The following is a 13186-nucleotide window of genomic DNA, read 5'->3' on the forward strand; positions in this document are numbered from 1 at the left end:
GCTATTTTTAGCCATACAGAGTGAAAGAAAAAAACAATCACAAAGACCACAAAACACATGGTCAATAAATGAATCTGATTAACAAATATTACACCTGTTGGGATTAACATTTAAAATTGCAATGAAAATAAATAATCATGTGAAAGAGAGTGTTTACGATCCATATAAATTACAAATGCTGCTTCTGAGGTTCAGATTTGTTCAGAAAATTACAGTAAGATGAAGCTTTTGGTGTTATTTGCAGCTGGAGGTAAGCATCCAATTTTATTTGCTCATAAATTCAGATTTAAACTTTTTCATATAGCTCAAAGATTTTTTTGTAATGAGTTTTCGTAAAGTTTGATTTTTGAAATTTCATCCGAAAATTCGAATCATGTTTAGAATTTATTACTAATCATGAGAACAAAATATATTTAACTTCCGTTAATGCTATTTCTTAATTTATATATCCTCCATTGTAATTTTAAATTAAAATATTAGTGCATTAAATATAATAATTCTTATAAAGGAATTTAAAATATTGTTAACTGAATAATTTTTAATGATATTTTAGAGCTCTTGTCGTATTTTAGGATCTATTTAAAATCATTTAGAATAATGGAATATCTTATTTTTTTCAATTTTTCTATTGTCAGTGATACGTTAAGTTGATACTCCAGGAAAAGGAATGCTTTGAACTATTAGTAATATAGATCTAAAACTAAAGTAGTCCAAAATTATTAATGTATTTCAATATACTTTTATTTCAAGCATCAATAATTGTTAGAGGGGAATGAAGCTCAGTGAATTTCCTTATATTCAGTTCTATATTCCTGCATTTGTTTCTGAGATACTTCTCAATTATTGATATGTTTGAATAGAATTTTATTTCAAATACCAGTTTTCCCATATTCTACACTAGTCACCTTTGACGACCAGTTTGTTTGCCGTGGATACTGGTTATCACTAATTTCACTTAAATCATTTAGATATAGCTTCATGTCCATGAATCTTCCCACCAAATTATTCGACGTTAAAGCTGTGTTTATCTGACGTATGCACTGTTTCTTCGTGTACATGAACCTTTCTAATAGAGAACAATCCTATGATATCATAGCGCTTAAGAAACATAAATGTAGTGTTCATCTATCTCCTAACTTTTGTGGTATTGTGACTTAACTTTTCTATTCATCTTGTAAACTACTTAGAATTAAAAATGGTCCTTTTTCCTTAACTTCAACAACGGGGAAAAATTCTGTGATTCTGGAAAAAAATAATGCCAATATATAATTAAACAATAAAAATGGTTTGAATTTCCGAGCAACAATGTAATCTCTTGCTGGAAATTAGGCAAAACAAATTTAAAAATTGTCAAAATTGAAGAAACATTTGCACAAATTTTAAACTGGTATCATCAGAATAATTTTTAAAATTTAGAAACAATGTAAAAGTCATTTTTGCAAGCTACTTTCTGATATTACCTTGGTCAAAATTCAATTAAGTTTTTATTAAAAAATTCTAAATAAAATTTCAAAAAAAAATCATTTCGAGTTGCACTTTTCCACTTACCAAAGTATATATAAGCCAAATTTTGTTACTGTAAGTCAAAATAACTAGTCTGCAGAACGCCAACATACACACACACATTCATCTTTATTATTAAAAGAAAAATCAGGAGTCATAATACTGTCGAATTTTCAAAGCATGAATTACAAAACTCAATTAATTAGAAACTTACCAAACTTTCGCCATTTTCAAACTATTTTACCATTATCTTTTAAATTCTCTTCGTTTTAATACATCTCTTCACAATGCTTTTATTGTTTCAAAGGAAGTAATTTATTCATACTTAAAATGGAGTTTAAGTCAATCGATCAAACTCAAACGATGACAACCTTTCTCATATTTCAACATTTGTAAATGAAAATGGCAATTATAATATAGCAAATATTAATAACTAATGGAAAAGATCAGAAATAGGTTACTATTTTTAAAAATCGTCTGGGTCAAGTGACATTTCGATTTTAATTTTTTTTAAAAAAGTCAGATTACAAAAGGTTTTTATATATATTATGATATTTTATGCTAATGTAGTTTTAACGTTAAAAATCTTATACATGAAAGGATTTTTAATCCCAAGCAAACATCTGGTATATCAAATAGTATATTTAATAATAAGCAAAAATAAAACATAAATGAAAAAAAGAAGGATTTGAATTTCCAGTCCAAAACATAATAATTTTTCAAGCTTGATTCTTTAAAAATTTATTTCATTTTCGAGACTTAATCTTAATTATATAACAGCGATAATATATGCAAAAAATATATACATTTAATATTGTTACTACATGCGTGAGTATTAATCCATTAACTAAAACTTACTTTTAAACTTACAGAGGTGCAAAAAATCGTTTTTGTGCAAAAATATACTCTGAAGGTATTATGAAAATCATATTAAAAGTTTAATTAATTTTTAATTAAATCGAAATAAAATTTTGAGCAGCATTTTTTAGTGAGTACCATCTACTCAAGAAGTAACAACGTGCTAAATTTACTAGATTTAGATTCATGCAGCTCTCCAGAGCGTTTTTATTATTATTATTTTGTGATGCACAGCAGAGTTTGCAAATAGTATTCCAGCCTATAAGAAATATCGTGTTAAAAAAAGTCTGATTTATTTGATTTGATGTTACATTATGCTGAGGTTATCACACCCGTTCCAAATTAGAATTTTCGGGCAAAACAAGGGCTGTTGTCGACTCACGGACGCCAGAAATTAGAATAATGAATAATAAAGAAATTAATAAAGAAATTTTATATTAGAAAAGAAAATTAAAAATAAAACCTAGGCATCTTTTTTTCTGAATAAACTTATTGTTTTTGTTTTTATCGTTGAAATTTTTCTATAGAGTCATTACATTTTGTGTTTAAGTCTCTTATTGATTTAAATTTATTAGAAACTTTCCTTTTGAGATAATAATATAATCCTTTCTATTAAATAAAAAAGAAAGATTTATGGTGCCTCAAAGATAATTTCTTACGCATATGTTGTCACATTCTGAGATAAGAATCCGGACTATGAAATGAACCTATTTATCACTGAAGTTTGATATCGAAACGTATCTGCTTCGATAGTGGATACATTATTTTAAGTAACAATGATTTCAAAATTATAAACATCGAACTTAAGTTGATAAGAACTATTATATAAACTTTTCTCTATGTTTAGTTAATGAAAAATCGGATCTTGTAATTCATTTTCATTGAAAAAATAAAGAAAAAGGAATTAAGTTCTTGATACAAAAGCTCATGTAAGTATAAATGAACCCGTACTTTCGGAAGGCTTTTGCAATTTCAATCTCCCCCACCCCTCCCGATGAAAATGACTTAATTCTTTGTTGGGATATTGAAATTAAATACTTAGTGAATTATTTAGTATAATTTAGTTGTCGTTGCATTAAGAATATGCTTTAATTTTAAAATGTTGTGATAATTAATTTTGTAAAATAATATTTTTGGACAGCTATGACCAAAAACAGCCAAAATTTAGCTTAATTTTTAGCTAATTAAAATTTTAAAAAAACTGCTATAAAATGCAATTTTTTTCCTTCTGAAATATTTCTATGCCAAATTGTCATCTCTATGTCTAATAGTCTGTTTTGCAGAGCGCCAACATACACAAACATACACTTCCTTTTATAAATACAGATTACTAATAATGAATCACAACATTCGACTATACGGATTACCAACCGTATTACATTGAAGACCAATTACACCATCAATAGTAGCGAATATTGCAAGATCCAATGACAAAATAATGTTAGGATATGCAAATAGATATAATTGAGATTCAGTGTTGCTCAGAGTTGAAAGGAAAATTCAATGAAGTTGGGCTACAGATGTTCGCCAAATAGGCTTAGAAACATTCGAAAGCTGCTATATGAAATTATTCCCATGTTTGAAATCATATATAAGTGCGAGTAATTATTTTCACTTATGAAAGGAAATAAATCTTGCGCTACATCCAGAATATTTACATTGAGACAGTTTGGGAAGTAATCATAGCTAATAAAAAAAAGATATACACGAGAAATCGTCCGGGGAGTATAAGATCGAAGATGTTCGACACGATGCATAATAGAAAACTATTTTTTATTCTACAAACAACGCGCCGCACAGGCAGCAAAACACAGCATATGAGTTTATAGAAACAGTAATTACAGAAATCAACAATATACTAACAGATTTCAAATCTCTAATTAAATAGAAGCGTAATGTAATGGAGCAAAATATAAATAATTCGAAATATCGCTTTGCAATCAACACTCCAAGCAAAAATTCCCTTGATTGCGTGTACTTTCACTTTTATAACTTTCCATGATAGGTTATAAGATTTTCAGAAGGATTTTGGATCTCAGCTCTTAATAGGGATAGTGCAATTAAGTCATGTATTTTCGAGAACCTTCATTTTTGTGGTCAAAATGTCACTAAGGGCATAGTCATTGATTATGCATCAATTCAACCTCCATAAAAAATATCTTCTTTATTATATGATTAATTACGCAAGGAAACTATAAAACAGATTTGGAACAATATCCTCCCGAAGTGAAAAAAGTGGTAGCAGAGATGATATATTAAATCTCATACAAAAATAATAATTTTATCATAGTAATCATCCTCTTTTTGCACTACATTTTCGAAATAAAGTAACGCTTCTATAGAAACTGAAGGCGGCGGGTGTGTCTTTCTTTAGACTTTATTAATTTGATCCATGCTAGCATCTGAGTTTAGTAGCATAGTGTACAAGAAAATAAAAAATATCTGTCTGAAATAAACATGATATTCTATGTAAATTCAAACAAATATTTATAAATATTATCAATATTTGTGGATTTATATTTATACATATAAAAAACAGAAAACTATACTTTAAATGGCAAAAATACTAAATACTTTTTTTTTCCAGCTATAATCGGTTCAGTGTGCTGCGATAATGAGTGTTTCAAATCGATATTTTCTGTCTGCCAAAAAAAGTTCGTTCCTGGAATGCCCGAACTTTGTAAGTATAAACTTCGCATTAATATACACGGGTCTTATAGTTCTCTTCACAATTTTAAGATCTGCTGAAAAACAAATTTATGGAAAGCTCTGCATAAATTTATATAAAATGAAGAATTAATATTGAATTTTTTGTGCCAAATTAATAGCCCCCTTTAGTGACCAAATAGTTCGTCAAAAATATTGGTTTTAAATAATTTTAATTAAATTCTTTTGCTCCACAGTCAAGGTATGGAATTAATTTTAATTCAAATATAATGGTTGCCCATATAGATTTAAAATAATTTGCTTTTCCTTGAATATATCTGCTTTAACTGAAAAGAACAGATGATATTTATTTATTTCTGTTAAATGGCCAATATTTAGACTCGGAAAATTCCTTTTTATAATTTACTAAAAAACATTTTTAAACTAGTGCGTTTTTCAAAGTTATTACTTCTCCAGCAGAAAAAGCAGTTCATCTTGCTCTTGATATCCATTAATGTTCATTATTTTTAAAGTTTTTTTCTTTGGATCTGAACCATTTTCTTTTTAAAAAATATATATTCTTCCCTGAATTAGTTATTTTCACGAGAAAAAAAATTCTTAATAAATGATTGCAGTTTCTGACATTGTCTTTCACTTCTTTTATCGTGAAAATTAAAAAAAAAAAAAAAAAAAAAAAGCGCAAACCTTAAAATCACTGAAATTTGATTACTATAATTAAAGATATGACCTATAATGCATAGATAATGACGGAATTTTAAAAAATTGTGCTTTATGCTAAACTATTTCATAGTATTATGCAAAATAAATAAGAAATCCAATTTCCAGGTTTTTACTTGAAGAGTTTAAGAAGGCGTTTCTTTTATAATAAAAGTTCCAGGAGAAATGGATGAACACTAGGATTTATTTTGCTTTTTGTATGAAAAAAAAATAATGATATGTGCTACAAAACGTTAAAAAAAAACTAGAATATTCTTCTTTTGACATTTCCGCATATTCCTACAGCTTGATGCTCTTTTTGTAGCTGCGCAAAATAGAGAAAAGATTTATGAATGCTTTTTAGAGCAATACTTTTATCCTTTGATTTTCTCTTTATATTTGATCTTTAATTTTAAAATTCTGGCTTCTCCTTGAATTTTTTTGTCCTCTTTTAATAAAATTTATCTTTAACTTGAGTAACTTATTAGTACAATATAATTCAAGTTTCTGAATAGTGAAAAAAAGTTCAAGAATATATTTTTAGAGTAGAACTGCTTCCTTTGTTTCAATGTCCAATATATTAAGCCTAAAATACGAAATTTTGTTCTCCTCTTGCTTTTTTGCATATTTCATACTATAAAAAATAGGTATAAAAATCTGTTATTTCTTCTATCCTTGACAAATATAAAATTTTTATTATACAGTAATTTAAGTACTTTTATGTGCATTTTTCGTTGTTTTGTTATTATATATTGTGTATTATTTTATCATGTTTATTGCATATTATTTATTAGCACTAATCAAATATTAATTGTATGAATTCAAAATTTCCTTTTTCCATTAACCTATTTCCAACTTCCACCCTTTAGTAGTGCAGGGTCACCAGCATGGATGACAAACAAATAGGCATTATAACATGTCTTTCTTTTAGGCAATGATCTGAAGCCACGATATGACTGCTTTGCTGACAGAGCCGTAGAATGCAAGATGGGACTCGCAAAGGATGCCAATCAAGTTAAACAGATAATTGCAGAGACATGCACGGAAGGAACGATATTGAACAAACGTAAGAAACTTCATGGAATTTTGTCTTTTTTGATAAAACTCATAGTAAGTGTTTCAATAGTCATTAACTTTTTTGTTGTTCATTAGGAAGAGAAGTTTGCGAAATCTAGAATTTTTTTTTTTTTTCAGTTTTATATCTGTAGGACTACATTCATCTGGATTGAGTGGAACTAGATTTCATTTAGATAGTCTTATGATTGGCGAAGAGAATGTTATTTCTTAGGAAAAAAAGAAATTTGTCTATAATGTATTAATTTAATGGCAAGAAGATAAGTAATTACATTTTATGCAGTCACATACAGAATTAAAATATCTTCGAGTGAGTCATTTTTACTCAGAAAGATTTTGTTTCCCCTATTTCTATTTTCCCCCTTCAAAGCGATTCAGATTAGAGTAATTAGAGTTCTACAGTTTAGCTTGTGGTGAATAGCATATAAGCCAGTTTACAACTACGCTGCACGCGCTTATGCTTTTGTATCCTGGTTATATTACTGGACTGCGAACCACAAGGTCCCAGGTTCTATCCTCGCGCATCACAATCAAACCTATCCGTCACAATGGTTACCTCGGACGATGAACCTTCAACCTTCGTACAGCTGTTGTGGCGCCATCTACCCGCAACCAGAGTCACCAGACTCATTTGGCGCAGCAGCATCAGCAACCATTCACCCACACACGCTTGCCATAACGCTTGGCGCTACTCAACTGGGTACAGGCCCATTAAACAATAGCTAAATACATCACCACTCAACAGCCATATCGTTCGTCTCACCTCCGACTCACTGGAGGGAGGGTCTGTGGTGAATAGCATATAAGCTAGTTAACAACTACGCTACACGAGCATATGCTTTTGTATCCTGGTTATGTTACTGGACTGCGAACCACAAGGTCCCAGGTTCTATCCTCGTGCATCTCAAACCACTACAATCTAATCACATGTTTCCTTTCAGAAAATAATCGATAATTTTGAATTATCTATGATTAAATATTATTTGTCTTAAAATATCAACTTAAAAGTTTTATTTTCCCTAATTACTTAGGCCAAAGAATTTTTTATTTGGTGCCAGGAATTTCTCTATTAATTTTAGCTATAATTTGATCCCCAGATTTTACATGCAAAAACAATTTTTCTATATCAGCTCTTCGTTTTATGGTTCAGTTTAGCTAAATTATGAAATATTTCAAATAACAAGTTATTTCTTGAATCACAAGCAAAATAAGTTTTTAAAAAATAAGTAAAAACAAAACCAGCACGAAGTGAATGAAAAAAATATATCATAACTTTGGATATGGAAGAGTTTAAGTTTCACGAGTATCAATAGTTAGTTTTTTAAAAATAGTTAACTGTCTGCTTTATCAGCTAAAGGTCTACATGAAATATCTTAGTTTCTTGTATTTGTGGAATTTCAGAACTAAACGATACCACTGGATAAGAAGAAAAAAAGGTGCACAGGAGAGAACATGGCTGTTAATGAAAGAAATTAGTTAAAGAGATGGAATCGTCTTAACTTGCTGCATAAAAAAAAATAAAAAGCTTGAGTTAATGAAACAGTTCATAGAAACTCATGATCATTTAACTCTTACTTTGTATATGCAGAGCAAAAAAAAAAAAAATGCCTGGAATAACTACAGAAAAACCTAAAGTTGGAATTTTTTATGACTGTAAAATCAGGTAATCCACAAATGATTCTCATTATACAGATTCCATAAATGAGACAGAGCTAAAAGCATGGATCTCATTTATCTTTGATGTCAAAAATTATCTGAGGAACTACAAAGTTGGAAACTATAGAAAATGCATTAACCAAAAACTTGCTTAATAGTTTCAGAGATCTTGGTTGCCACATGAGCATAAAGGTGCGTTATTTTCAGATCCATTTATTCAGCCATTTTCCTCATATCCAGATCTAGCGAATTATCAACTAGAAAAGAATTAGTAAAATCCAGGACACAAAGACGATAAAGGAGTGATACTAGGCAGATGGGATATTCATATGGAAGTTAATAATTATTGGAAGTGGCAAAGAGACGTGTAAACAAAGTTCACTTAATAATATCGAATAAAATAACATTGAAAGTGAAACAAAATAATTTTTACTGTAGTGTTTTTTTTTTTTCCTTCTTGTTTCCAGTTTTTTAATTAAATTGCTGTAATTATTTACAGAGAGATGCTATGTTTTTTTCAATTAATTAAAATGTTTTGCAAAATTTATTATTAAAAATGTTTTTTTTCTTCCTTTAACGTCTATAGCCTGCGATCGATTAAGTTTGCTAGCGTAAATAGCTCGACTCTGATATCTGACAAATAAGAGGTGGTGAGCAAAATTTAACGTAATATTTGATTTCATAACAAATGCCATAAATAATTTAAAGATTCTTAGTACTAAATGCTATTCTTTGTAATTAATTGTGAAATTGCAAAAAGAATCTTCTTCATCACTTGATAAAAATAATCATAATTATAATCATCTACTTTTACTCGTAACATTTTTCTTCACCAATTTGGAGGATCATTGATAGCTTTTCTTCATAAACTTAATCTTCAATTAATACAGTAATAAAAAATTATTTTCTGACTTCTTTTTGATAAAATTACTTTCCTTTGAACACGCATGTCCTTGAATTGTTTCTCTTAATTTAAAATAAATAAGCAAAACCATAGAAGGACATACATCTAACTGTCGGTCTGAAATTAAGACAAGTGATCGAGTACCGTATTGAACAGGAAGAAATAGAGTCATAGATGTTCCAGGCTCTAGTCTTGGGGATGATATGAAGGAAAACTATTAGTGCATTTATGTCATTTTTTTCAAGTTGAAAATAATGGCAGGGGGAAGGGGGGGATAAAAAGCAATACCGTGCTGCTCGGCACAATCTGCCTTTAATAATCCTCTCGTGAAAAATGGAGTAATATAATGACATCGTTTCTCGACTTCTTCACTGAAAAGATCATGGGATTTTCATTCGAACTTTTATCTCTTGAGCAATTAGTATCATTCAATCAATAATGATCCAAAAACTGGTACAAGACACTGAAATATCGAAAAGCGTTTAAAAATATGAAAAGACCAGCCACAATTTTCGTAAAAAAATAATCTTTTATATAATGTTCATTGCCTGATAACATAAGCAGAACAATCAATTCTGTACACTCTCTAGATTGTCCTTGCCCTTTCGGCAGCGTAAGAGTAACGTGATCTCAGAATATATAATTTAAAAGAAAAAGAATTTTATGAAGAACTCTAAACACAATGATGCCATCAATCAAACTAAAATGACTCGGAGAACTTTGAGCAATTCTCAATTGGAACATTCTCAATTCGCAGCAATTAACCTCAATGGATGAGGAAAATACTTTTAATCAACCGATGAGTTGATGCTTCTGAAATTTCTCTGATTAATACCTGTTATTTAGCGTGAAGATTGTTATCGGTTTGGTATTTCACTGTCATGCATGTCTCACTAAATTCGGTAAATATGTGAGACAGAGATATTTAATAATAGAGATATTTCATTATTCCAATATATTTGGAAGTGACTTATTAAACGCTATATTTATGGTTTCCCATCGTGATTCTTAATCAACTTTGGTACTAATAATTAATTATCAAACATTAGCTAATTATTCCAACTGTCAAGAGATTACCAATATTAATAAGATGTCAATTATTAATTTTAACATATTATTTATTTTATTGTGTTTAAACGATCCATACAAAAAAAAATAAATTTACGAACTGTGAAATTAATTTTCTCCAAGCATTTATGAAAAAATCCCGCTTTTTAACGAAGAATATTTTTTTAAATTGTTCTTTTTAGTTGTGAAGAAGGAAAAAAAGTGTTTCCAAGATGCTTTTATGGACCAGAAGTGCAGTGATCCAATTGTAGCTGTTCTAAATGGCGCATCCAATTTTAAAGAAATCGTACTTAAAAATAAAGAGGCATGCAAGTAAGTAATTGGAATTTTATAACTGATATTTAATATCAGCATTGAAATGATATTTTTTTAAATACAAAATGTATTTAATACAAGATGATTATTTTAGATAAGATATTAATTTAAATACTATATAATTATTTTAGATAAGACATTAATTTAAATACAAGATAATTATTTCAGATAAAATATTAATTAAAATACAAGATAATTATTTTTAAATACAAGATTTTAAATAATTATAATTTTTTTTTAAATACAAGAAAAAAATTTTGAACTCAACAACTTCTTTTTTTATCTCAGTATAGCATTCTTTCCCCGTTAGCAACTCCAGAGAAAAACGGAAATATAGTTAAGGCTTCATGCATTTGTATTGAAAGTACAACGTTGAACTTGAAAATACTTCTATGTTGAAAAAACAAAATATTCATTCCTTCAACGCGAAGATTATGGGCATAGGATATTGTGATAGCTTCTTAGAAATATTTAAACTAAAACATCCAAACTGCATTCCAATATTTATCATTTTAAATGCCACAAATTTTTCTGCACTCAGAATAAGTAGAAGATTGACAAACTAAAATTTTCTAACATGCGGTTGTTTGGGTATTTTCATTTGACTCTGAATTAGCACAGAAAATGAGCATAGAACAATCACAATTTCATATTTAAATTTTTAGTAATTTCAGTGATTTTATAGATTTTGAAAAACTTCGAGATTGTAAAGCCCGTTCAATGCAATATATTTTGGCAAATTCCATCGAAAAAATCATTTTTTAAAAACGAAAATGCAATTTGAACGAAGTGTTCTAGCAATCTCTCATAATTTTATATTCTAAATGTGCCGGGATCTATATACTTTTGTGACTAATCATTTCTTGGTATGAAAATTCTTATTAAAAATAAGGGGAAAACCTGCAAATACAAATTAATCTCTCATAGTGTTAAAACCACTGAGAGCAATTTCTTGAGAGGATTTTCTTGTTCCAGCAAATTACTACTGCTCAATATTATGCAATTGTACAATTGTACGAAAAATATTACATATTCGAATCCTGTCGACTAAATAATATGTAACATTATTTTGGTAGAAGCAGAGTGCAGTTTTGAAGACATAGACGAGACGTTGTATTTTTAATTTCGTTTTATTCTCTCTCTCTAATATCCATCTCGGGAAGACAAGCATGATTTATCTCAAGAAGGCACAGCGCGGCACAAAAGCAGAAGTAAAGGGAAGAAGGGCCGAAACAAATGATCACTAGTTTTATATAACATGGGATTTCCGGCCACGCGCCAATTCAATACACGTGGTGACCTTTGAAACCTTTTCAAGGGCACCGAAGGGATCACTTTCATTTGAGACGTAGATTGATTGCGCAGTAATTTTTACACAGCTTCACACGTGGAATGAGATCAGAAAATAAGAGAATATTTTAATATGGGCTAAATTAAGATAAAGTTTTAGAAATTAATTGTGATTAAATTAAGAGTTTAAAATATCATATATATAATCATTTTTCATATATATATAATCCTATTTCATATATATATAATCAAATTTTACAATCATTTTTCTTTTGCTTTCATTTAATTCTTAATTCTCTTTACAGATTGTTGGAATTTTATTCAGAATGCATCGTTGAGAGGGTGGTCCATTATTGTGGACCGAATAGTAAGGATTTGTTCTCTTATTTGTTTGATCGTCTTTTCAAACTAGGAAGAAGTATGTGCAACGATGTCATTTTACCAGCAGACGAGAATGATGAGAGTTTCGGCAATTTAGGACAACTCGATGCTTTCAACTTTATTATACCCTTTTTCATGTACCCTTGAATAGATATGATGAGTAAAAATGAAGTGTACAACAGAAAAAAATAAAAGCTAACCATTTTATAAAATTTGCATTAATAATTTTTTTAATAGTCGGCTTGACAAGGGTGATGAAACATTGGCTTTTTATTTTCTCGTATACGTAATATAGAGAAAGTATAGTTATCGTCGAAAAATTCTAACTAGAGATTTTAACAAATCGCCATGTTTTATACCTTTCTGAATTCGAAAAACATATTTTCACACATTTGGTCGTCTGCTTGTGACAAAGCTAACTTTCATCAATTTGTGACGATCTTTACACCAAATTTGCAGATTTTTAACAAATTTTGAGAAAAATCTGTTCAAAGGAAATTCGGCTGTTCAAATATTAATTCACACGACAATTACAAAACGAAGAGAACTAGGTATGTATATAAAATTCAGTACGCCTTTCAAATTTTAGCCATATCCAACCATAAGTAATCTGCCTGTCTGTCTGTACTTTTAGAAACATACAAACGCGATAATTCAAAAACGTAATGACTGAAATATATTGAATTTGGTATGGGATTTTGTGATTACAAGTGAAGTTTCTAATCCAATTTTTGTTTCAATCGGTTGAGAAAAACTTATCTGAAGCACAGTTCG

General features: G+C 29.1%; 1 protein-coding gene across 2 annotated transcripts; it reads left to right on the forward strand.

Annotated features, from left to right (window-relative positions):
• Nucleotides 1–90: 90 nt before the first annotated feature.
• On the forward strand, nt 91–12607 carry LOC129969454 (uncharacterized). Of its 2 annotated transcripts, none has more exons than XM_056084029.1 (5): nt 91–250; nt 4949–5041; nt 6656–6790; nt 10609–10738; nt 12337–12607. In XM_056084029.1, exons 1-5 carry the CDS (start codon nt 220–222, stop codon nt 12557–12559), a joined length of 612 nt encoding a protein of 203 aa, XP_055940004.1. In that variant the 5' UTR covers nt 91–219; the 3' UTR covers nt 12560–12607. The 2 variants fall into 2 exon arrangements, with proteins under 2 accessions (XP_055940004.1, XP_055940005.1); XM_056084030.1 differs by lacking the exon at nt 91–250 and adding an exon at nt 3192–3290.
• Nucleotides 12608–13186: the final 579 nt, after the last annotated feature.

The sequence above is a fragment of the Argiope bruennichi genome, chromosome 5 (assembly GCF_947563725.1).
Source record: "Argiope bruennichi chromosome 5, qqArgBrue1.1, whole genome shotgun sequence".
Lineage (NCBI taxonomy): Eukaryota > Metazoa > Arthropoda > Arachnida > Araneae > Araneidae > Argiope > Argiope bruennichi.

Excerpts from the sequence above, each read along its gene's own strand:
- LOC129969454 (XM_056084029.1), top strand. The coding sequence starts at position 220 with ATGAAGCTTTTGGTGTTATTTGCAGCTGGAG. Across the intron at positions 5,042-6,655 it reads TCCTGGAATGCCCGAACTTT|GCAATGATCTGAAGCCACGA; the intron begins GTAAGTATAAAC and ends TCTTTCTTTTAG. Across the intron at positions 10,739-12,336 it reads AAAAATAAAGAGGCATGCAA|ATTGTTGGAATTTTATTCAG; the intron begins GTAAGTAATTGG and ends TTCTCTTTACAG.